This window comes from Meleagris gallopavo, chromosome 10 (assembly GCF_905368555.1).
Source record: "Meleagris gallopavo chromosome 10, MGAL_WU_HG_1.1, whole genome shotgun sequence".
NCBI classification, from domain to species: domain Eukaryota; kingdom Metazoa; phylum Chordata; class Aves; order Galliformes; family Phasianidae; genus Meleagris; species Meleagris gallopavo.
Genome location: NC_139413.1, coordinates 9246899 through 9272958, shown reverse-complemented (window position 1 = coordinate 9272958; position 26060 = coordinate 9246899). Strand labels below are relative to the sequence as shown.

The following is a 26060-nucleotide window of genomic DNA, read 5'->3' as shown; positions in this document are numbered from 1 at the left end:
ATTCAGCTTTGGAACATTATATGGAGATGAAAGCAATTTATCACAAAAAGCAATAACAAGGCAACACATAAAATGACTTCTGCTGATCAAGCCATGTGTTTTCTTATAACTGAGGAATGTTCCCAGACAAGTAGGGCACATGTCTATTCACCTGTTGCAAGCTTTTGAGGCATTCCAAGATGCAAACACTAAATCTTTCCAGCTCTCACTGTCTAAACAGCCCTCTCACTACACACATTATAGCTAAAAGCCCACATGAATATAACCTTTAATTTCAAAAGGCAGTCTCAAAAGACTCTACTCCCACAGTAGGCAACAGTGGGAGAAATGCTCTTCAATGGGCAACTGAGATATTAAACCCAGGCTGTACTTTACAAGCTTTTAGTTATACTTGGGCGTAGAATCGGGAAGTAAGAGTTGAAGTGATAAGTAAGCATATTTAATTAAGGGCACAAAAGTTTATGATACAAATAAATTTACATTCAGCATGCATCTTCCTCACCAAAACCCCCAAAGCACTCTTCCACGACTAGGAAAGGGGTACTCTGTCATGCTAAGAACTGCAACATACTAGAATCTGACCACTCTTATGCTGTCAATTAGTCATCAAATGCAGAAACTATGCTTGGACATTTATAGTTGCTTTGACTTCAGTACAAAGTCATCACTGAAATGCAGTATCTGAACCAAGTAGCTCCCCTTCCAGAGAAAGTGGTGCAGCAAGCATACACATCGGGTAGTTCTCTTACCTTAAAAAAGAATCCACAACACACTTTCTGGTCATCCTCAAATTGTTCTCTATCGCTCTCACCTTCGTATTTCTCAACAGATACTTCCTTTTTTTCTGGTGGCTTCAAATCTGATAAGGAAACTTCAATTAAGTTAGCTGTTTTGGGAGCTGCTGTTGGCAATATTGGTTGGCTTAGCTGATCTTCATTTGGGGTGAGGCAGACAGTTTCTATTATGGGCTGAGATAACACTTCAGAAACATTAGATTCAAGGGGTTTTATCTCCTTTTCCTCCAACTTCTGTTCACTCTTTTTCAGAAGTTTTGGTCCTTCTTCTTTTGCTCCCTCTTCTGTAGGCTTGACTTCCTTCAGAAGACTTCCCTTCAGCTGAGGTTCATCCAGATGTTCACCATCATCTCCAAAGCAAACAAATGATCTAGTCTGAATGGGAACCTGACTTGGAGAAAATCTTCTCAAGCGAGGAAGACTATCTACAGACCTTGGGGCAGTCAAGGTACGATTTAGAGGTGTTATTTTCAGTTCATTTGGCCTAGGAGTCCTTTGCATTTTTATGTGAAAAGATGCGTTCTTTTTGTTGGATGATTGTGGAGATTGATGTGTAGAGCGGGGAGATTCCTGTGAGAAAGGTGCAACGGGAGATGGAGCTCCCATTTGCCTTGATGAAGCCTTAAACTCCCGAAGTTGCTTCTGAGGAGAAGGCTGAGGAGGAGAAATAACCCAAGCTTGCTGCTCTCTCATCTGCATCAACATCTCCTGTTGAAGGGACAGACGCTGCATTTCTTGCTGTAGAAAGTGTAAGGAAGAATTTAGTTTTTCAATAGATTTGGTATATTCTAAGATATCTCCTTCATTAAAATTTTCTTCTGAGGGGCTAACTAAATTCCACTGCTTTTCAGCATCCATAGGAGTAGCAGGAGACTTTGACCATTTGTTGTGAGAATTTTCAGGATTTTCTTTTATTGATTCTGAAGCTTTATTAGTTTGTTCATCTGTTTTTTGATTTTCTCTTTCTTTCAGTCTGTTACTGTCAGTGAATATCTTCTCATCTTCAGCTCCTGCTGCTTCTTCTCTGAGAGGTGATACTCCATCACCTTTCTTTTTCACAATATTAAGAAATGCTGTTCTTCCCATTTTCTGCCGCTGCTTAGTGAAAGCAGCTTCAACTTTCTTCTTCTGGGCTTCAATTGCTCTTCTCTTTTCCTCCAGCTTCATCCTAAGATGTACCAGTTCTGAAGCCAGTAACTGTGTAGTGTCTCTTCCTTGGGGAACAGATGCCTCCTCAGGAATATGAGTCCAAGCAACCACATGCGGAATATTCAGCTCAGAACCTTCTGGTGTGGTTTTCTGAGAACTGCTGCCACTGCTTCTACTATCTGTATGATTCAACTTTCTGAATTTCTGCTCTGCAAAACTAGTCATTTTAACCCCTGAACTTGAAGAAGCACTACTGCCAGCCTGTGATTTAGTACTTACTGAACTAGGACAGGGACTTAATTGATCTCTGTGATTGCTAGCTCTTAAGTCATAATCCTGAAGAAATTTAGATGGTTCTTCCATGTCAGAGTCCATGCTTACAGTATAATCTCTTAAAGAAGAATCCTCATCCATAGTCTCTGGAATGTCTTCCGAAGGAACGTGTATTCCAGTATCAACTTCTGTATTGTCAGTCACAGGACTTAAAGCACCTTTTGTGTCTGTGATCAGATCAGGGGTAGACTGATTTGGTTTAATGTTTGAATTCAAGATGCTCATTTCCTGATTGTGAAGAAAGAATCCATTTGTAATTTGGTCTGTCTGAATAACTCTGGGAGATTTTTCAGTGTCATGAATTATCTGCAAAGCCTCTTCAATTGTTGGTGTCTCAATCTGATTGCCAAAATCATCCAGAATGGCTCTGTTTTGCAAAGCCCCGTTTGGAAACCTGCAGTGACTGCTCTCATTGGCATTTCTTTGATTTGTAGTAAAAGAACGATAGGCCTTTGTGTCTGTATGAGCTACTGTGTCCTTTTCCTCTTCAATATCTTCATTTTCCTCTTCTCCATTTACTGGTCTGAAGGACAGATTTTTTCTAATATGTTTGGGCACACGGTTGTTGTTTAATGTAAGGCCTTCATTGCTCACAGATCTAGTAATACCTCTGTTTGGAGAAGATACTGGAATGCTTTTTTCTTTGTCAAAAGAAATGTCAAATGAAACTCCATGTAACGATGACCTTATGGAGATAAGAATAAAGGAAATAACTGAGCAACTCATGATTAATAACTAAATACTCATATTTGTTCTACAAGTTATTTGAAGACTGTAGTATTAAATGGACTGTTACGTGCATTGTATTTCGACCAGCTTCACTTGCAAATAGAATACATTAAAAATGCACAACAGAACAGAATATAAGAACACTTTCTTCAGAACCAGCCAATGCTTTTTATAGCTTGGAATGAGTTCGAGGCACTTGAAGAATATAAAAATTGCCAGTCTAGATCAGAATCAAGGTGTGAAAAGACAACTTAGATTTGCAGAATAACCCTTTGTTGTAACTCTTACCATTTTATCTTTAGCTTACATCCTATACATTCAGAGATTATGACTGGTCTAACTGAAAACAGAGACATTGCCAGCCTGACTGTTCTTACTATATAGAAATTAATACAATTTTTGATACTACTTTTTGATACTGAACTCCTTAGCAATGCGACTCTTAACTCATTTGGCTAAATTGTAGTAGGTAAATGTAAACATATTTAACATATAAAAAATAATTTGTTTCTTAGGGTTGTTTCCTATTACTGAGTTCTTAATCCATAATATAGTTTTCTCTTTGCTTTCTATTTCTGTAAACTAATTGCTAGATTTTGAAATTCCAAATCACATTTACATCTACAATACATACCATAAGAGTTGATTAAAAAATGGTTAAGACTACTTACCTTTTTTCTTTTGGCCATGTCCCTACATAGCCATCTACGTAAGACATTGATGTGGACCTTCTGATGACTCCTAAGTGAAATTGAAGTGGAATCCAAGATAACATTAATATGATTTTTCATAGCAGTTACTTTTTGTAACTTTTGTTGCTTTAACAAATTAATTTGCTTCACTACTTAGATCACTGCAACAGCAGAAATTTGTTTTTAGAACACAACTTGAGCAATTGAGTTCATTAATTTCATCCTGTATATATATGCTATACTCCTTAGACATCAAAGAACTTATTATTGAGTAAAACGCAGAATCATAGAAGTGTTTGAGTTGGAAGGGACATTTAAAGGTCATCTACTTCAACTCCCCTGCAATGAATAGGGACACCTAGAGCTCTATCAGTCTAGCTCAGAGTCAGTCAAGGTCACGCCAGGGGCATCCACCACACCTTTCTGGGCAGCTGCACCATCACAGAAAACCATAGAAGGTTGGTCAGACAGGACTTGTCCCTGCTGAAACTAGTAGTACTACAAGTACTACTAAAATATACTAAAATAATTGTTGTAAGCCATATTTCACATAATGAAAAATGAGTTCAAATAAAAAATGCAAGTGGTACAAGCACGAACTTATCCATTTGTATATTTTACAAATTACAGAACTCATTCACTAGCCTTTCATGTAAGACTCTCTTCAGCAACAACTGGCATGAATGAAGTTTTAAGAAATTTAAATAAGATCACAATTATACTCAGAATGGCATCTTGTCTCATTACCCCTTAAATCCATTTGTAACATGTTACCTGGGACAGATGAATAAGGCTGCTGGGGTGTGTGCAGTTGGTGAGATGGTGTGTAACTTGGACTTTCCAATCTGTAAAGCAAGAAACATTAACTTATAAGTAACACATCAAAAGCCACATCATAAAAGTACAGCAAGACTTTATGTTCTGTGCCAACAAAAGATTTATTTTTTCAGACAAGGAAGAAAGTAAGGTGTAATTCTTCTCCTGAAGCATTAGAAGCTTCATTATTCTTGAATAATAATTCTAGAAGCTTCTAATTCTTGAAGCAAATTAGAAGCAGCATGCTACATTATTATCTTTAACTAGACTCAATGTAGATAGACACAAAATCAGAAAGGTATTTCTCTTATTGAAATTGCCACAGAGTGGCACAGCACAGTGTTGGTTTTGTTCATGTACACATATCCTGACAATATTTCAATATGACAATAAGTCATTGTTAGGAAGGTCTCATTTTTTGGCTTGATTTTAGCAACAAAATAAACAAGTTGAGTGATTGCAGCTAATATCACAGTCTTCACACAACTCTCTTTCCTGTTACTTAATCTGACATTTTTGTGTTTCAACTGCACTATGTGCAAAGAGAGGACAGACATAGTAAGTGCATGCAGTAATAATACTAATCACTAGAACAGTAGTTCAAAGCTTCTCTCCATTTCTACTTAAAACAGATTTTTTTTTTTTTGGTTCACAGACAAGGTTTGCAATAGACTAGCTGTTTTAATCCAGAATAGGCTTTCATAATGCAGTGATTTGAACCAGGTGCCTCTTCAGTACCAAACACAGACACAGACATGCATAAAGATATATGCTTTTGTATGCATAATGTGTAAAGAAGTCAGACTTCAAAACATGATGGATAAAAACCTTTCATGTTCTGAATTTCATTCACGGATTAAAAGTACATTCCCAAACTCTCTTTTCTCAGAAATTAACTTTCAAGACTTTGCCTAGTGCTTTTATAGTTTATGTACAGTACGCTTTAGAAATGTTTTTAAAGAATATTTGCAGGGATGATGTTCATGTCAATTTAAGGAAAATACTGTTAGTTTACAGTATACGACACCATCTTCTGTAAGTATACATTAAAACTACTCAGAAGACTTTTTCATTAATGCAAGGCTTCTTAGCATACGCTAAACACATCTGTTTTAAATGGCATTTTTTACATTTCCGTGGAAGCTTTTAAATCAATATTCCTAACTTATCTTAATACAAGTATGCATTTAATCCAGCAGTATCTGATAATTTGTTTTACCACAAGAAAATCTACATGCTTCATCTTCTCCCAGGAAAAGACTGATTTTGGCACCAAGACTGTGGTTCCATGGCAACTCAGATATTGTAACTGCTTGCTGCCACAGTCCCATTCCTCTGTGCTGCTCTGGCTCTGCACTGGAGTCTGCTCTGAATCATTGCTGTTATTCAGCCGGCAGAAAAACGTTTACTTTCTCTGACTGGGTTACTTTTTTTCTTTTTTTTTTTTCCCCCCTTCATTGTGTACTGAGGTGACAATGTCATACAGAAAAGCAGGCAGGAATGTCCAGTTGGAATGAGAATGAAAGCCAAGACATCCTGCAGCCAGAGCAATCTTGAATGATGGCAAGCTGCAGCCTACACATTAGATTTCTAGCATTTGAAATAACTCCTCAGGCCTCTTCTTCATCTCTCAATGCTGTCAAGTACCACCAAGTTGTATAAAGTACATCAGTCTATGAATAAAGATAAAGCTCTTTCTACTACTTAGAGATTGCTCTCGTAATACTCCAGCACCAAACCATGTCCATCCCTTTTAGAGAAACTAAACAAGTGTTACAGAATACACTATCCACTGCCAGCCATAAAGACTTCACAGTTTTTACCAAACGTGTCTGGGAAAAATAAGCCATGTTACAAAACGCAGTGGTGGCAACTTACAGACTTGATAGTTAAATTTGGAATGGTACCAGTTTGTTTATGAATTGAATTTAGATGCTTAACTTAAAGCTTTCAATAAATCCTCTTCTAAATCATTGGCACAGACAAAATGTACAATTTTGCACAAGATGTACGTATTTTTTTAGATGAAAAAGATACTTGGTTACTGACAGAATTTGTCAGAGCAGGGATATGTTCTGTAGAAAGAAAGGATAAAATAAAGGGCTAAGTACTTCACTGGACTGCTTGCAGTAGCTTTTCATGGTGTCAATTGGCCTCGGGGACCTCTCTGTTCTAAAAAGTATACTGAAAACTACTGCTTATTTTTCTCCTGGCAAGAGAAGCTTCATTTGCACTAAAATAACTTCATTGTCTGCATGGAAACACATGAGATACATACAGTAGAACAATTCAGAATCATGCCATTTTATGATTGTAAGAAATTGTATTCCCTAATTCAAAGGCAGTATAAATTCCTAAATAAAAAACAACAACCAACAAGGGCTGCCAAGGAAGAATTTGCTGAGTATTCAACTAAAATGCTAATTTTGTCCTTTCTGTGTCAGTTTAGAAGCAATCAATAAACCATTGCCCTCATTTTATAAATACAATGCAATGCTACCTCCCATTCACTCGGTTCAGATCAGATCACTGAAAGGCTTCCTTTATCCTGTCAAGAGAATGATTAAAAGACTGTGAAAGGGTACTAGTGACACTCTGGCTTTACCTGGCTACAAAGTCAGAACCACATGGGCCATCCATGTAATTTCTTCTGTTAGCATTCAAACTGTGAGCAGAAGCTGCATCTTTCACAGGTTCAGCTGCCAAGAAGAACAAAGCTCAAGTTACCATAGTTTAGTACTCAGTTAACATCCAGAGCAGAAAAGATTTCTGAAATAATCTGAAGTAATTATTTCCAAAGATTTAAAAAACATTCAGAGGTTTCATTATACAGACTAAAAAAGCAATCACTTCCTTTCAGGTCTACCTTTTCCACTTTTCATATTGGCACCGATTAAGACAATGAAAAACAGACTAGAGATGGCAAAGGAGGAAATAAAAAAAATTGAAAGGAGTCACACCATTATTATTATTTTTAAGTGAAAAATAGGTTTTTTTTTTAATTATTTTTAAATATTCTCAAATAGATGGTTTTCTGTTAAAAAAAAAAAAAAACAAAAAAAACAACCAACTTCTTTCCCCAAAAAACTAGGCTTATTTTCCATTTAGGAAACAATATTTTTGCCACGACTTACATTAGTTAGCAATATTAAACAAACTTATATCTTTAATTACTATAAATTATACAAACCAGCAGAAAAAAAGGTATTCAAATCACACAAAATAATTCACTTCCCAGCTCTTGGAGAGACTATCATACTACTATCATATGAATGTTTAAATTTCCACAACCCCTATGTTTACTATCTCAAGATCTACTTGGGAACTCTCTTTTTTAAAATCTGTAAGTTTACCAACAAAAAACTGTGATGTGCATCCAGGTGCAAAATGCAAGGTTAAAGTTAATGATTTATTTGTTCTCTCCAGATTTATGTTTTGTTCTCTCAGTAACTCTTCCTCAGCCATACAATTTTTCAGGCTAAATTCTGATCTTGGCTCCTTATGCTGAACATAATTTCTGCAAGGGCATAATGGATTCTAGGCTTATTTAGGTCAGGAAAATTTGCAAATGATTATACCACTATAATTCAAATGAGGCTTTTGTAGTAAACAACAAAATCTAATTATGATTTATGAGATGAGATGAAGATTAGCATGAGGAAAGAGTGCTTTGCTTCTTTAAGGGGGTGGTACAACGCCAAATCCTGTTAACTGAGATATTCACAGCGTTTGGGAAAGCTACAGTTATCTGAACTCATACATATTAAAAACCTGCATATCAAAACCAATCCTTCATGTAATTACCTTGGGGATGCACAACAACACGAGGTTGTACAAACGATGGCTTCACCACTTCAAACCACCAGAACAGTTCTGCCATGAACACCAAGTAGTTACTCTACAGGAAAAAGAGGCCAAGAAATGTATGTTAACACATAACCCTTAACTGCAAGCAAAGGGAATAAACAGCATTTGGGATATATCTCTGTTTCCTGTTTCCAGTTTACATTCACATCGCTATTGCTTCCTTAAAAAAAGGCAACGAGTAACAGTGATCTGTAGTACCATCTAACACCCATCACTCGATCAGACCGTAACCGTATGGGTCCAAGTGTCTCATGATGAGCATATACTTGGGCCCGATGTCCTGCAGGCAGGGCAGGGAGGCACAGGATGCGTGGAAAAGGATGCCTGTCAAATAGGTTAGCCATTTCCACACATTAAAAAAAAAGAAAAAAAAGTAGAGAAAAGCCCCGAGAAAGTAAAAACAGTGGTACAGGACTTCTATTTTAACTTTTTTTCAGTGAAAAAGATTTCTGGTTGGCACAGGCATATACAACTGTAAGGTCTGTAAGCTTTCTGTTGTCAATGCCCCAGCTAGTGGCTTTTTTTTTTTTTTTTTTTTAAGTAGAAAGAAACCTTGAGTTTTGGACTGCAAGTAAACACCTGACAAAAACACTAAATGCAGAATCAACTTACTACAGAAAAAAAATTACACACGTTAGGCGTAAGGATATATTTATCAAATAAACTAAAATCTAAAAAAGAAAGCTTTAATAATAAATGAGAGGATCTCAATTCTGCATCAGTAAGTCTCAAAACGTAATTTAAAATATCTATTTGACAATTTTGATTCAGATTTATTTTTCCTGGACATTGCTAATGCAGATAAACCTCCACTTCAGAGAAGGGATGCTCTTAGAATGAAAGCTGTTCGTGTAGTTTAGTAGACAGTGAAGGGATCAGCCAGATGTTGCCACAGTTATTAAAGACAAGCTATGAACAGACCAGGAAAAACACTATATCGGATTGTTCAGCATCACAGAAAAGGAATGAGGAAAGATGCATAGCAAAACCTTTTCTGGGCAAGCTAAGTGCTAACTGTAGCATTTTGTTACAAATAGAAAAAAAAATACACGTAAACAGAAAAAGGGTATCTACTTTTCAGACAAAATACGGCCTTTAATGTTAAAATTCCTATACCATCTATTAATACTTTCAGCCTTCCTTCCCCTTAAACTTGTACATTTTTAACTTGAAATAATTTTTACTATGAAAGTAATTATAAAAATGTTCTAATCATAGCTGTATTCCCATCTCAAGTAGTATTGTATTTAAATACAGTAATTCCCATTTTTATGTGGAGATGCTGCATTGAATAGTGTGGCTGTTCTGTGAAGGCCTCAGATATTTCTTCTGAAAATATTTTCTACGCAGTCCTGAGCAGCTGAAATAAAGCTTGTTTTTCCATAACCCAAAGCAGTACTTACCAAAGTACTCGATTAGAACTCAGGCTACATTCATGTTTTGTGAAACATGAATGTACATAAAAAAATCATGATGGAAACTGCATTTTCCCTCATGTTATTTGTCGTCAGAAATGTATATTAATCATTATCCAAGGGGAAGATCGATGATCAGTAGCTTAATTTTGTTGTTTTTTCTTTTTTGTTTTTTTTGGGGGGGGGGGGGGAGGGAGAGGGGAGGGGAAATGGGGAAACTAATTGTGGGCCTGTAGTAACATTGCTAGCCCATGCTGGAAGGAACGCAGATATTATTTCCACTAATTTTGCCTTGATCATGGCAACCTAGGTTTTAATACCTTGTTATATGGTTACTACATGTGCATACACACAATATTCAGAAACATAACAGTATTTCAGCAGTATAAAAAAACAGTCCATAACTAAGCTCTGAAGACAGGCTGAAAATCCTGCTCAGCAGATGGTAGACTTGCAGCTTCACATACGCGACGACAATCTGATGTAATTTATTCAGTTTTGTATTTCTACTTTATTTGCAGACTGTTCATTAGTTGCATGTAGTAAGATATATTAGTAGCTGCATTTTTGCTACTGTATCTTCTGCTACTGGAAGATCTTTTGAAAAAGATCCCCTATTTTTAATATAAGGTCTCAAGTCATTACTTGCTTCTGCATCAAAGGAAGACATAAACCAGCTTGTTTTATGAAAACGTACATTTAAAGATAAACTTTCTCTAGCATGTCTCTATTCTCAACATACACCATGGAAATTACAGAAAACAGAAATAGTACGTCTAGTCTTGCCACTCAAATTAAGCTACATCCCTTGTAATATTCATAGGTTTTAGATATGCACATTTGGAGAACAACCACAAGTTCATATATACAAGCCACACAAATCACTTATGATTGGATTAGAACCCAATAAATTTGATTGAAAAAGCAGCCATAGAAGCATTAGGACCACACGTCCCTCTACAGGTTAACAAATGCCACAACAATTCAAGTTGAAGATTCCAGAATGTCTTATTCCAGATCAGAACAAAAAAGCAGGACAACCAACCAACCAACATCAGTGAAATAAAACCCAACTGCTCCCCTTCAAATAATGACTGAGGAGTGTTTGGCACCTCCTGGGAGGAAAATCCCTTTAACTACTCACTGCTTGGACCTTCATTTTTGCTCCTGATCTCCACTCCTTTTAATCCAGCCAGATAGGAAGGTAGTCCCTGTGCATCCCTCTCCATCCATTTCCAAGTGCCTCACCAAGCATTGCCAGCTGCTCTTCTGGGTCCTTACAGAGCCCAGATGCACGTCTATACGGGCTTACACAGGGCAGCAGCCTAATCTGCACTGCTGCCTTGAGATAAGAGGGAAAGCTGCAATGCACTAATGGATGAAGCCCAGCCCTTCCTTTCTAGGATTAACCTATGCAATATAAACCATCATTTTTCACATCACAGAGGCAGTGCTCATTATAACTTATACTCATGTTGTTAGCAAAGTCACCAACTACTTTACATAGGAAAGTGCATGTATTCAGAACTGCTCAAATGCAATACATTTTAATTATAAAACAAGTATATAGATGGTCTGTTCTGCTCAATTCAGCAGATTCTTTCCAGTGAAAAAAAAGGAAGCTCTGGGACATTGTTCTCCACTTGGCTTACCAGGCAAACGTTTGCTTTGTCAACTCTTATTAGTATCCAAGTGCAAAATAAGGTACACATGTGCTTAATTCAGATTCTAAACAGTTCAGACTGGCCCACACTCAGGTCAGAGTAAGATGAGAGGCAGCAACCACGTCTCACAATTGTTTCATTCTGAAACCTTTCATTCACCTGAATAAAAGCACTCTCTGTGGAAGTTGGGATGAATAATTCCTTAGTTACCAGAAAACAGCAGCCAAATATAGGAAGTGTACGTGCTAAGCAATAGCACATGAAAGTCTCCCAAGAACCCAGATGTTCGTGGCCCTGAATCTGTGAGAACTCAGAATAGGAGGAGCTGGACAGGATGACGGGCAACCCAACAGGTTGTATAACCCTAACCACACTAAGAAAGCAGTAGCTGCACTGTGCAGACCAATTACACAAACTCATTTCATGTACCTATACACACACACTCCATGAGAAAGGCGGCTTCTTGACACACTCTCTGGACACCTTCCAAAAAGCCACCAATGGGCTATCTCACAATCCCTACATCTGGAAGGACACTGTGTTGGCTTCCCAAGCATTGTTCCAACCCAGTGAAAATAACTGAGTGAGCGTGCAAGCGTTAGTTGTATGACCAAATGAATGTATTATGTGAATAGCTGTCCGCTATTGATGGATTTCTTCTATTAGTAATTTCAGTTTAATGAACAGAAGGTGTTCTTGTATTATGATGCATCTCACACTGACTCAAAGTGTGTATGGTATGCACTTTGTGCTTGACCACTTAGCATGAAGTCAGGATACCTAGTGTAATTCCTAGGGCCAGCACTGTCATACCAATAAGTCAACTTAAATTTTTTCTTGAAGCATTTTCCAGCAACATATCAGTGGTTTGATTCTTTTTTGTTATTTCTGGCACCAAGAGTGTAACAGACTTTTACACAAAAAGCACTATAGTGCCACCTACTGAACAGTATGAGTCACCCTGAATATAAAGAGAATTTGTTGTTGATTGACACCTGAAAGCATGATGCTAAAAATCCTCAAACTAACGCATATAATTTTTTAATTTTAATTCAGTTTAATTCAATCTATAATATTTAAAATGCATGTTTGCTAGACAAGTTTTTTCTGAGTAACAATAAAATTCTTTGTGCAATACTTTTATATATTACTTAAAACCCCCTTTATTCAGAGCATTGGAAAACTTAGAGCTCCTTTTACTGCACATTTATTTTAAAAGTAAATTTTTCTTAACACTGGAAAAACAGAGTTTATAGCACTGGCCAAAGTTTCCACATCAAGGTTAGACTTGGCAGTCTAACTCTGTAGAATTTACATCTAAGTAAGAATCCACACCACAGGAACTTGTAAAAACATGGTCACAAGAGGCCCCTTCTCAGTTGTAGAAATGCTCTAAAATCTTTTAAAGAACTCTAAACTCCCTTTAAAAACACGGTTCAGAAACTGCAAAATTATTGAGCCTGTAGCATTTCAGAAGTGATGTACTGGGATATTGACAAAGTATTTAAACTAAGCTTCTTACTTTATATTGGGGTACGTGTGTAGGACCACATGGGAAACCACAGACAAGAGGCTGCAATACAGACTTATTACAAGTATGTAGGTAAACTACTTTATATGAAATTTAAAAACACCAAAAGCTGATTGAAAGCAGTCACTAGACAGCTTTGCATATACAAAATAAAACAGCAATGCCTAAGTAGTCTAGACTTAGAGGGGCTGGTCCTGCTGCCCTTACTCATCCTGGCAGCTTATTAATTATTTGAAAAGGATTGGGTTCAGCCCTACAGGAGACAACAAAGCTGTCTGTATTCAGGCTGTGGCCTCTGTGACTCAGCTTGGAAGGGTGCAGTAAAAATCATAAAAAGCAGTGAAATGACCCAGATATTTAGAAACCGATTACGGATCATCTGCAATGGATATGCTGACTACATAATAATATTTCATTCCCTAAAGGCAGGCTGACAAGAATCTTAAGCAAATAAAGAGCATTTATACAGGAAAAAAATCTTAGAAAAACACAATAATGAAGAACTAAAGTTACAACTAGACAAGAAATAAATCAATTACTCTGACTTTCCACACTGTTTAAAAACAATAGGATAACCAAATGATTTTACCCTTCTGAAAAGATTAGAATCTTAGGATGACAAAAAGTGTTTAACTGTTTGTTTAAAAAAAAAAAACAAAAACAAAAAGAACAGTATTTGGTCCTGTGTCCCTGCTTATATTTTTCAGTGAAATTAACTTGGGAGAACAAAACCTGAAACAAAAATTATCAGTATACAGAACAGAACACATTTACCAAAGTAAAAAAATCTTTAAGGTTCAAAACCCATGAAATTACTGTAGACACAAATGAATTATGACAATGAGCAGTAAGTCAATGAACAACTCAAAATTTTGTGCTGTTGTGTCTTAAAAATTAAAAATAATGCAGACTGCTACTTCACATTTTAACCAACAGTAAGAAAGAAGATAAAGTGTGAAATCACTTTGCACAAAATCAAAGTTTGTATAAATGTATTTCTTTAAAAATAGCTTAAAATTAGTAGAACATCATAGCTGCCAAAAGAAAGAAGTTTTACATCCTGCTGAAATCTATTGCTTGTTGTACCTCAAAAGATGCAATATGCTCTTCAACTCAGCCATACAGCAGCAGATCAAAAGGCTTGATTATACTACTAGACAAAACAGCCCCATGGACACTGCTTACATTTTTTAAGTGTTAAATTTTTTATTTTTTATTTTTTTTTACCTTTACTGAAGAAGCTGCATAGAGCATATCTTCAAGACTGAAATGGCAACACTGGTTAAGGTATTCCTGACAAAATTCTTGAATCAGCTGTAGGTTATACAGGCTGTCAGCCAAAGACATTGTCTCTTTCAAACAAATATCTACAAAAGAAGAATAGAAGTGAAGATTACATATAGTTCCTGATCTGCAGTAAGAGCTTTTGTTTTTGCTGGATTTCTGGAGCATTTCTGGATAAATCCAAATTTGACTTTTTCTTTTCTGCATAAGGAGATTTATTTTTCTATTTCAGAAACTTAAGAAATGACGGTACTATATTATATCTTAATACAGCTTTGAATCTTTAGAAAAATATCTAAACATTTTTTTTAAAACTGTTGACAAGTTTATTTTTTCTTGCTTTGAGTTCTATGAAATGTAAGTTATTCTTAATCTCCTGCTATTTTCATATAATAAAAACTCAAAATTTAATAACTAAAAAACCATTTCTTTGCTTAGATCTTCTATACAGGAATGCATGCTTTTTCACAAAGCTGTCTTCATATATAGAGTACACTTTCATGCCATTAACTCTGAATTTTCCCATAAATGCAGCACCAGTTTAGTCTTATATATTTGCTATTGTGGATTCCCATGTTTGATGCAAATCTTTACAAAGATCAGAAGCCTCTGATTCATGAATTACCACCCTTATGTTTCAATGTGCTACTTTACAACAAAGCACTGGTAGCAGTGAATTAGAACCCTGCAGTTACACAGTATGCTCTAAGTACCTCACACCCAGCTCACTGCCTGGTTCTCTGTTTATGACAGTTACTTGGAAATTAAAAAAAAAAAAAGCATTATAAAAAGCAAAACCGAAGAAAATAAAAGAAGCATACGCTGTTGTTTCCCCTCCCCCCCCACCCAAAGTAACAGTGGATGACAGAGCTCGAGGTAACAGCTTTCAAGTGCATAGGCTTCAAGTTGCCTTTGGATAAAGCATCTACTTGGACGCTAGCAGGATAAGGGTTCCCATTCTGAGACACTCAAAGATGTTCCATCACCCCAATCAATCCCCTGTATAATACTGATGGAAATAACATTTGGCTAAACTGATCAAAATGAGATTAAGTTTAGCAGTGCAAAATTTCAAATTGATGCATTTAATCTAATAGAATTCTAACATGATTCAGTATCTGAAATTGATACAGAGAAGGAAGGTATCATGTATTAACTTATGTAAAGATGGTCTGTGATATTTCAGCATCACGCAGCTATGAAAAAAGCAAATGATGCTAGAATGCATCAGCAAACATGTTTCTAGTACTGACAAGGAAGTCTTGGTACAAGGCAGTAACAAGATGCCAGTCTGGTTTTCTGTGTGCAGTTATAATCATCCACATTCAAAGATGATGAACCAAAAGTAAACTGGTTGCAAAAAAAATTATTGAAGATAATAACAAGAATGGAAATCCACTTCATAAGGTGAGACTGAAAAGGCTGGATTTGGTAGCCTGAGCAAAACAGCAGGAAGAAAACATATTGGAGCAGAAGACATCAGATTAGAAGAAGCTATTCAAGTTAAGGGCACTGCTGGAGGACAAAAATGCATGAAGACAAGCTACTAGCATATTTCAGCAGGAAGCAAAAATAATGCTTAAAATCAAGGAAGTCTGCAACAGTCTGAACAGAAGTACAGATTTTAAAAAGCTAGACAGTTTTAAGATAGAACATAAGTCATGAAAGGAATTATATAATTTTCAGCAATAGCCAATCTTTTGTCTCACTGACATAGTCTTATATTCCTATAAGGAAACCCAGATTTTAAAGTCAAATTAAGCCTTAACAAGAAGGAAGCATTCATTTTAGACCTGGATAGTCTGGATTCATATTTTTCTCCTTGTTATTGGTGCATTTTTAAGCACTTCTACATATGCATCTTTCTCATCTGTCTTCCTCAGTTCCAATAGGGAATAAAACCTTAGTGAAGCTTAACATGTATCAAATGTAGTATTATCTAAACACAGAGGAGTCTGGAGCAGTCTCTTACAGTGTTTCTATTTGCTTAGAGTATTTTCAAATTTATTTCTGAGACAACGGCACACATTTTTATGTCTTTAGGGCAAGACACCTAATGAACATAAAAGTTAAAGTTCAAAGATGACAAGTGTCTTGTTGTATTTCAATGTGCTAAAAGACAGATGCTGAAGGAATCTCTTGTTAAGTATATATGCCATCCTGAAATAGTATAAAAGGTCCTTTGGAAAGTCTATGTTACAGTCATACTAAAAACAGTATGTTGCCCAGTTTTAACACAACCCAAATACCAACTTCTCTCAAATCATATACAACTGTAAATACTGGGCTGCAACATTTATATAAACTTAAAGCTTATTTTCAAAAATTCACAAGCCAAAGAAGAACAATGAATGTATGCATCTTAGTGTCTTTAATCTTCAAAGCCTACTGGGCTGGAAGCTTCTTATAAAGTGGTTGTGCATATGAATTCCATATTTCAATATCTTTATATCCTTGTTCGTATTCCCGGATTTCTTAGAATGAGGATATATACAAGTGTTCCCACGACAACAAAGGTATCACGGACAGAACACAGGCTGAAAATGATGGGTGTTAGCTGCCAAGACATTTTACAGCTGCAAGATGCTCTCAATTGCCAAGAGGAAGATATGACTTGAACCAGGCCATGGTACAAAGATAAAGTTGCTCATCATCAAAAAATTGTTGTTATAGAACAGCATGACAGCAGTATGTTCTACACCACATGCTCTTGTTTATCCATGATATACTTAACTATCAGAGAAAAACCCTGAACATAAACCAACTATCATCTGCCACACAGAGCAGCTATGCAATTTGTCTACTTTTCTGTGAAAGACAGAAGTGACCCTTCTCTGTTTTATATCTGTAATTGATCAGACACACAAGAAAGTACTTACGCAGCTTCAAGAATCAGTGTTTTCCAAATAGTTGCAAATTTTTGTGGCATTATCAGTCATATCTGCAATAAAATGTTGCCATACACCTGTATCTGTGTAAGAGTAAATGCTATGGAAGGACATGGTTGTTCTTGATATTTAAGTTTAAAAATACATAGGTAAAACATTAATACTAAATCCATCGCTGTCACACTCAGACTGTGCCTCTGACACATCTCATTCAGTACCTTTCTTTATATATACATATAAAAAATAAAGACATTTCAACTGAGACACGTTAGACATACCCTCAAGTTTAACAATATCTGGACAGTAGAAGTGGATCAGGGCTGCTAAAGCACAACCATCTGTACCATCTTTCAGCAAATTTTCCACCAATGGAATGCAGGGCAGCTGCTTGAGCAATGTTTGTTCCTTTCTGTAACGGGCCTACAATATAGAATGAAGGGATTAAGAGACACAAAGGCTCTGCAACATATGAATAAACAGATTTGTATTGCAGGTTTTACACTCAGTGAAAATGCAGCATTAAATAACTAACTCAATATTCTCAGTTTCAGATTTCCTAGAACTTTTCTTTACGCATCGTTTTGAATACCAGAAATAATAGTTAAGAGGAAAGGAGCCTCTATGACAGTATTGGCACTTTCCTTCTAAACTACCAAATTTTTTTTATGATCTCTGTACAGCTAAATTAAATATCATACAACGCACTTAACATCTTGCACCCATTTCTATTCAACCAGAAGGGATCTGCATGTAAACACACGACAGACCCCGATCTGCTGTGAAGATCATAGCTTCATTTTACCAGCAATGCAAATGACTACAAAGTTAATGCACAAGAAGCTTTCCCAAAATCTCAATAACATAACTGACTTAACAGCAAGTTCAGAAACAAGAAAATCTGCATCAACTACATTTCATTACTAGTAAGTTTCATTGTAAGCAGTTCGAAACATAAAGAAGCATTAATGGTCAAGTGTTAAGGCCAGGCAGCAGCCCAGTTAGAAAAAGGAAATATTTTGAAAAACAACTCAGTATACAAAGGGATCATTAGTTTAGAATGCTAAGATAGCATTTACTTGCAGTTAATACATTTTTATGGTTTTCTTTTTGGGCAGGATGAGAAGGAAAGGGAGACAGCTAGCTTAAGAAATGTTATTTATGACCTGAATTTATTTTCAATATTTCCTGAGAAAACAAATGGAGATGGAAGATTTTAATTCGTTAATATTTACTACACTTTATTTTTAAAACAGTACCAAATGATTACCTTCTCATTTGTTCCACACAACTAATTATAATGCCAAGCGTGTTTCTAAGTAAATTTTAGTAATAAAAAAGTAAATTTCATAGAAATACACACATTAAGCTGGAAATCAGCCTTGTAGGAATTTGGTGAAGCTTTTGAAGATGTCATTCCAGTGAAGAAAAGGCTCTGGGAGACCTCACTGAAGACATTTGGTATTTAAAGAGACCTTATAAACATTTTACATGGTCTTATAGTTAAAAGACAAAGGGAACAGTTTTAAACTAAAAGAGAGTTAAACCACAACAGTTAGATGTTTGAAAAACATTATTTAGCGGCAAGGAACTGGAACAAACTGCCCAGGGAAACTGGGGATGCCCAATCCCTGGAGGCATTCAAGGCTAGGTTAGACACTGAGCAGCCTGATCTGGTGGGTGGCAACCTTGCCCAGGGCAGGGTGTTGGAATAAGGTGATGTTTAAGGTCCCTTTAAACCCAAGACATTCTAAGATTCTATCAAAGCTGAAGCTGCAAGTTCCTGTCTGCTACTCTCCACATTCCAGTTGTACTGAAAGTTGCTGATGGGGCTGCATGATAAAACTTCTGCTCCACCAAAAACTCTTCTCCCCTTTCTTTCTACAGCAATTGAGTTGGCAGGGCTGAAGGCTTTATGGGTGGGGTGGGAACTGTGTCATCTAGCTTTGTTGGTTAGAAAAAAAAAAAAAAAAAAAAAGCCTGTAGAACCACAGACTAACCCTGAAGGCTATACTTACTGTCTCTAGATTTCTTTTAAGGATGACAGGGGAATTATCTGTAGTGCATATTAGTGTCTTCTAAAAGGCCAAGAAGCACAAGTCTAGTCTAATAATACAAGATATCTGTTCTAGGAAAATTAAGGGCTTCTATTAAGCCCGGGAAACATATACTTTAGCAAATTAATATTAGTAATTGGTTAATTAATAAATAGTAGCCAATTAAAAATGGCGAGTTTGTCTTCATATTCGAAATGGACTGGTATTTGCATCAAGTATTTTGCATGTTATGCTAAGTATTCACTAACAGTAAATGTATTACTAACAATTCTTCTCGTGTTAAACATGAGAAAACAGGCCAATTTGCTTGCACTGAAAGTTTCTTTTTTCACTCTCAGGCAATACTATGATAAACTATGATAAAAATCCTTTAAGTTTCAAATACAACATGAATAGGTCTCTGCACTTTCCCTCCCACAGCCTAAATGACTAAAACTAAGTCAGTTAAGTATTATGATTTAATTACAGAATAATGTTAGAAGACACAGGACATACATGGACTCTAAAATTATGGCCCAAGTAGTTCTGTAATATTTTATATATTCTTTTTAAATGTCATCTTTTTAATGGAGTACTGAAAAATATTTTAAATTAATAATGCAATGGTCTTGCATAGTAAATTCTGTGAAAGGCTGCTGTCACTTCAAGGATGCCTCAAAGTAGCCTTACGAATAGTGCATGGAAACTGTGTCAAATCATTAAAGTGAACCTAGAAAGAGGACTTAATTCACTGCAGAGTACACCAAGCGTATCAGGAAAATAAACAAATATAACCTGCCATGCTAGGTTCATTAAGGTATAACAAGCATAGTGTTTCAATTTAGCAGAAAAGATAAGAAATTATATCGAAAAACAGAAGACACTGGTAGTTGCACTGCATTTTTAATTAACTTCCATTTGAAGAAAGCCTTCTATTCAGTAGTAATCTTTGCTAGTAAATATGGATGCAATAATGCATAAGAGACAAACAAACCTCTACATATATTTTAATGCCGTAGCGCTCATTAAAACATAAATGCTAATACAAATCTTGTTTCTGAGGTTCTATAGAAACCAATCTCAGTGTAGTTAAGACACTGGCATATGAACAAGGTTAGCTAAAAACTAAAAGCCCATCAGCTACTCTGAAGTGCTCGTGTATTCTGAGGTAATCATTAAAAAGAAACACTCATGCCTTCACCTTTGGTAATGTGCTATAAATTCACTTCTCAGGGTAACTTTCCAGCTGCCAACATGCTGAGACCTATCCCACTATTGAACATCTGCACTATGTAAGGTGAAGAGATGAGACAAGTGGTTGAACTAACAGAACATTTGAGCCACTGCTCTCCTACTGTATTAAGAGTAGCACTAGGGTTTCAATTGTATCTCTACTCAAGTAACATGCTCAATGTAAATACCTCCAGTGCAAGTTGCTTATGGACAGCAGGCAGGTGAATTTAGGTTACAGGTTTCAATTTTCAATCAAGTTAGTTTACTTAACTAATGCTATAGACAAAAATAAAAACATTCTGAAACTACTGTGAAGTAGCCACTTCTTTGTATCAATAGAACAACATCAACAAAAGTGTGCTTCATTTTCTGTAAATCAGTAAAAAGCTTTTCCTTTTTTCCCCCTCCATTATTCCCTCCATTTAATTCCAAAATTAAGTTAATGGATTATACTGTGAAGAACAGAGTCTTTGTGTGTATAAATGTCACAATTGTAATTGAGAGCATTACAGAGAAATTGCTGGTAGGACACAAATTATTAAGAAATTATATACTGATTCGTTTACTGAAAAGTGTGCTTGAACCTTTTGACTCATTTTTTTAATCTCAACACCAGGAACACCATGCACACATCTCTGGTGCTGCCTACATGCAGCTGCCTTGTTATTTAATTCTCCTTGCAAAGTACGAGCAATCTTTTACTAGTTACGATAACCACGACCTGAGCAACTGTTAAATCAATTACTTGATAATCCTCAGATTGAAGCCATAAGGATTAGTTCTCTGGAATTTGGACCAGAAATATGCAGTTCTGCATGTATCTAAACAACTGACTAGCTTATTCCCAAGCCAAACAGCGCATGCCTCTCCATGGAAAGATGTTATCCATATTGCAAAACCTGTTGTAGAATTAATGATAGGAGTGCATTTCAGGGGCAAGTTATTGTATGAGAATGATAACCCCACAGAAATGCAACAAAGGGAAAACAAAGTTTAATAGTACATAGAACTAGTCACTTTCACTGCTGTTAATGAAATTATGGTCTCATTATCAATAGATTGTTTTTTATTACTTTCTGTAGAAAGAGAATCTTAAATCTTAAATCAGTAACAAAAATAAGGAATTTTAGACAAATGGTGAAATGATTGCACATTAAAGTGCATCAGAAAGTTTCAGTTTCCATATACAAACAGCAATCAATAATCATTTCTGCAAGGTTTTTTTTTTTTTTTTTTTTTTTTTTTTTTAAGAGTCAATATAAAATAGCATATACTTACTGGAATTCTTTGAGAAACTATTTTGAAAAAAGTTAACAACTGGTAGAATCAGCTTACACCAAAGCAATGGTAAATCTCACCCAGCATCATATCTTTCACTTAACTTGCACAGACTGCCTTGCAAAGCAGGGTGCTTGAGGGTTACTTTGTTTCTTTATCTTTATTATGAACACCTTTTCAGAGTAATCTCTTAATCTCTTAACAAATTATCTCAAAGAGACAAATGAAATGAATAATTAGACCAGCATGACATGGACAAAGCCATTCCCAAAATAAGCTAGTTGATCAAAGTGAAGCAGTTGGGCAAACTTACAGGAACCAGTTTCCAATACCATTTGGTAGGAGACTTCAGAGGAAGCAGTAGGAAAAAAAAGAATAAAAGCAGAAAGCAAAGAAAAAAAAAAACAGGAACAATTTATCAGATTTCACCATTTTTACAAAGCAATTTTCTTCAACATTCTCATTTTGTGTAACAGTAAATTATAATTTAATGATAAACATTAGAGCACTATAGTCACTGTATAGTCAACTCATTAGCACAAATAATACCGTAGAAATATGCATCTTCAGTCTTAGTAGATCAACATTATCATTTTCCCACATAAATAGATAAGATTGTCATATCAATGCAGTTCTGTTAAGTGCTTTCACACATGTAGTTGTACCCTGAATATGCAATCTGACTAAAGAATTCATTTGAGACTTGAAGTTATGATTTCACAAGTATCAAAATGAACTCCAGCAGCGTATATGGAGAAGCAGGGAAGCTAAAGCAATGAAAAAAAAGGTATAAACACGCTGTAGTACATTACAACCAATTGCAGTGAAGTTTGCATTAGTCACTTCAAAGCCAAACAGGTTTATAAAGCTTAGAATATTTTTGAACAGTCATATAGCAGTTTTCAGAACAAGAGGTGCAAGCAGTTATATTTTTGCAATGACAAATCATATTAGCATCAGCTGCATGATGTGCAATGACCTGAAATGCAGAAGGTGATTTTACTATTCACAGAGAAATGATCAGAATTGGTATATACAATTCTGAACTGACACATTATCAAAAATACATATTTGACCTAAAAACGTAAGGTGAAACATACTGTTGGTGGATCTTTCTGTACTTGAACAGATAAAGAAAAGCTGAAATCCCTTGGAACAACACAATGGGAATTCAGTGCCTCTCAAGCTTGTACTTCGTATGAACAGAAACAAAATTATTATTATGAAAATTACTAAGTATTGATCAGTCACTAAAAAAAAACCTTACAAGGTAATCCTGACTTGATTTCATGGTTTTTTTTTTCTGTTTTTTTTTTTCCCCCTCATGAGAAAATTAAAAACAGTCTTCGGTGAAAACCTGCAGTCTTACAAGAAGATTCTTTTATCTCCTACAAATCAAGTTTTAAAAATGATTCCAACATAAATTTAACTCTGCATAAATTCATCCTATGGTGCCAAAAAAAAAAAAAACAACCAACGGAAGTCATGCCCTTCATCAGGCTCTTGTTCCTGCTCTCTTCTTTGTACCATCATTAGTACTCATGCAGCTGTGCATTAAGTAGATAAGAAAGTTCATCCTGCTCCAAAGCCATCTTCTTGATGGGTTAACTTTTGCTAGCAGTGGGGACTTACAATAAATTTAAATGATTGTGGAACTATAGTGTTAGTGTTTTACCTTCGCACAAGAAGTTGCACTGCTTAAACCAATTTTTAAATGTTTAAAGAGTTCAAGTCTTGGGGTAAATACTCTGAAATTTGTTTTTCTCAGGGCATTTGCATTGATTTTGCTAAATGTTGACTCAGTCTAAATCACAAAAGAGACACACAACAGTTTAAGAGAAAGCTCTGATTTCACTGAAAGTCATTAGTTTAACAAGTGCAACTGTACATTTACAACATATTTTTCAACTGAAGCCTGAAAACCAAAGCTACTACAAAACTTCAAATCCTAATTCTGAAAGATGCAGAGACTCTACCAGAAACAGATGAGATGACCACAAAGCACCAGCAGATCAAGATCCACAGGGGACTACCTGGAGCTAAAAAGCATACATACTCCTTCCTCTCTTATCTTCTACAGGAAGCTAGCAGCAGAAGAAAGTGAAGGAAAACAAAAGCAATCTCATAATCTGTTAATACTATTTGCAACTATTCAGAAATAGTTAAGTCTGTCTTACAAGCTGTATCATTTATTTATATGATACTTCACTTTTTCTTTTAGCAATACAGAGATTTACTATTTATTACAAGAAAGCTCACAACAGATTTTCAACAAGGTAAGGCATTATGTTCAATGTCTTTCTTATAACATACATTTAAAGGTTTTATCACACTAGAGATTAGAAAAAAATTAAGGAGTTTACTCATTATCTTGATTTCAGTTTTCCAATATTGAGCTTTGCTGATTCTTGGCCAGAAATTAAGAAGGGCTCATCCTAATCACAAGAATGACCTATTCTTTGCGTGGTAGTTTGGCCACCTCTCTCATTCAGCATATAAGACATTGTTAACTAAACTTGGTTTGGTTCAAAACCCGATCACAGCTTAGAAATGCTAAAACAAAGTTCTGAAGGAGTTGGGCCAGAGCAGAAGAAAGACTGCAAAATCAGTTAAATTTTTAGAAAGGAATCATCACCTTTAGAAACTTGTTACCACGTGAGTAGTATGACAAACCTGAATTAAAAAAATAGAGACTCGGCCTGAGAACACTAAGCTGCAGTAAACATGTAGAACTATCAATTAGTTTCTCCAGGAAGCTGTAAAGTGTGTAATTACATTATTTTGGTTTATACAATGGCAGTGATCAAACCCATCCATCCCCTTTTCAATTTAGTAAAGATTACTGATGGTAACTAAACCCAGGCATAAGATAGAATAAAATAATAAGGGAAAACCGCACTAATAAGCGCTCAGACAAGAAACTGTACACATTTCACTAATAGCCAAATCTCATACAAAAAATTACAGTCAGTTTTTTCACAGCCTTGCTGAGATATTGAGAGGGAGGGTCAATGCCATATAGTAACAGGACATGTCACTGATTTCGTACTATAAAAAGAAGAACGCATGAGCTGATGGAATATGGAGACAAATAACAGACACTGTAGTCTGAAGATAAATGCTAGCAGATGCTTGACACGAGTCTCTTCATGGTTTAACAGAAAATACGAACAACTGATTTATAAAAGATTTTCTTCATAGTTTTCTGTGGAAAGTTTGCATTCAGTATCATTTGCAGTTAGGAAATACCTATTTTAGGCATATGTTTAATATGTTTTCTAAATCTCATTTGGTAAATATGGTTACATCAAAAAAAAAACACAAAACAGTTAATCATCAGTTGAACAGACCAGTGTTTCTCAAAGAAAACCTAACAATCTGAGTTACCATCTGAATGTTACCATCTTTCTGCATACAAAAAAAGATTTAAATTCCTTAAATACAATTAAAAGTGACTCAGTGTTTCAGATCCTATGCTTATTTTCTAAAAGCAGATTCCACTTGTCATTGCAGTCTTGAATCTTTCTGTACAAATGGTATTTGTAAATAAACAACAACAAACCAACCTGCAATATAATCTGCAATGAACTCCTGCTAGCAGAAGAGACATCCAGGGGTCAAGTGGAGCCTGATGTTTTACCCACATTAAGTTTTCCAGCTAATAGATAAAGGTATACCAATATATACTCATAGCACGGAATACCTGACAATGTAATTCATGCTGCTGAGTCTCACACCAAGACAAGTAACCTAACATGTACCTGGAACAATACTATCTAAAACTCGGTGTATATATAGAAAGAATTATAATTTTTTCCATTATTTGTCAACAGTCGAATGATTGCTATTTTGCAACTGCATTTGTAATGTGGTCAACAGAATAGGTTCTATGTTAGAGATTGATAATTCATACAACAAAACCATCACAAATGCTCACACTAACTTCAGGCAATTTTTTCAGTCCACCGGGTTTATTTATGGGATATAGTTATGGACCATGCAGTCTATTTCAACAGTTAATTCAAGAAGAATGACAAATACAAATTTTATCTTGACACTCCTAACAAAACATGAATTATAATTTAAGTGAGAATAAACATTACTGATTTTTTTTGTTTACAAATAATGATAATTTTTATGTAATTGCTCTTATACATGTGGGCTTTTTTTTTTTTTCCCCTTTTTCCATCACTGCTATTAACCATATTAAGATTCTAATGCACATGGATTTCAAAAACTATTCACATCTTTCAAAAGTACTTCCTTTATCTTATTTTCAGCTAGGATAGAGTTATCCAAAAACATATTAAACATGCAAATTTATTTACTCTGGAACTGCATGCAATCTTTCCAC

General features: G+C 35.6%; 1 protein-coding gene across 4 annotated transcripts in view; it reads right to left on the bottom strand.

The window, feature by feature from the left end:
- Positions 1 to 26060, bottom strand: part of CAMSAP2 (calmodulin regulated spectrin associated protein family member 2) — a 73184-nt gene that overhangs the window by 8106 nt on the left and 39018 nt on the right. For 2 of the 4 annotated variants that reach the window (XM_085232059.1, XM_085232060.1), the window contains exons 5-12: positions 22020 to 22052; positions 17441 to 17582; positions 14218 to 14357; positions 8318 to 8411; positions 7119 to 7212; positions 4472 to 4542; positions 3677 to 3746; positions 750 to 2961 (exon numbers count right to left, since the gene is read on the bottom strand). In XM_085232059.1, the coding sequence (XP_085088185.1) occupies positions 750 to 2961; positions 3677 to 3746; positions 4472 to 4542; positions 7119 to 7212; positions 8318 to 8411; positions 14218 to 14357; positions 17441 to 17582; positions 22020 to 22052 (2856 nt within the window). The remainder of the gene's footprint in view (positions 1 to 749; positions 2962 to 3676; positions 3747 to 4471; positions 4543 to 7118; positions 7213 to 8317; positions 8412 to 14217; positions 14358 to 17440; positions 17583 to 22019; positions 22053 to 26060) is intronic. The other 2 variants (XM_085232061.1, XM_085232062.1) reach the window with 1 other exon arrangement.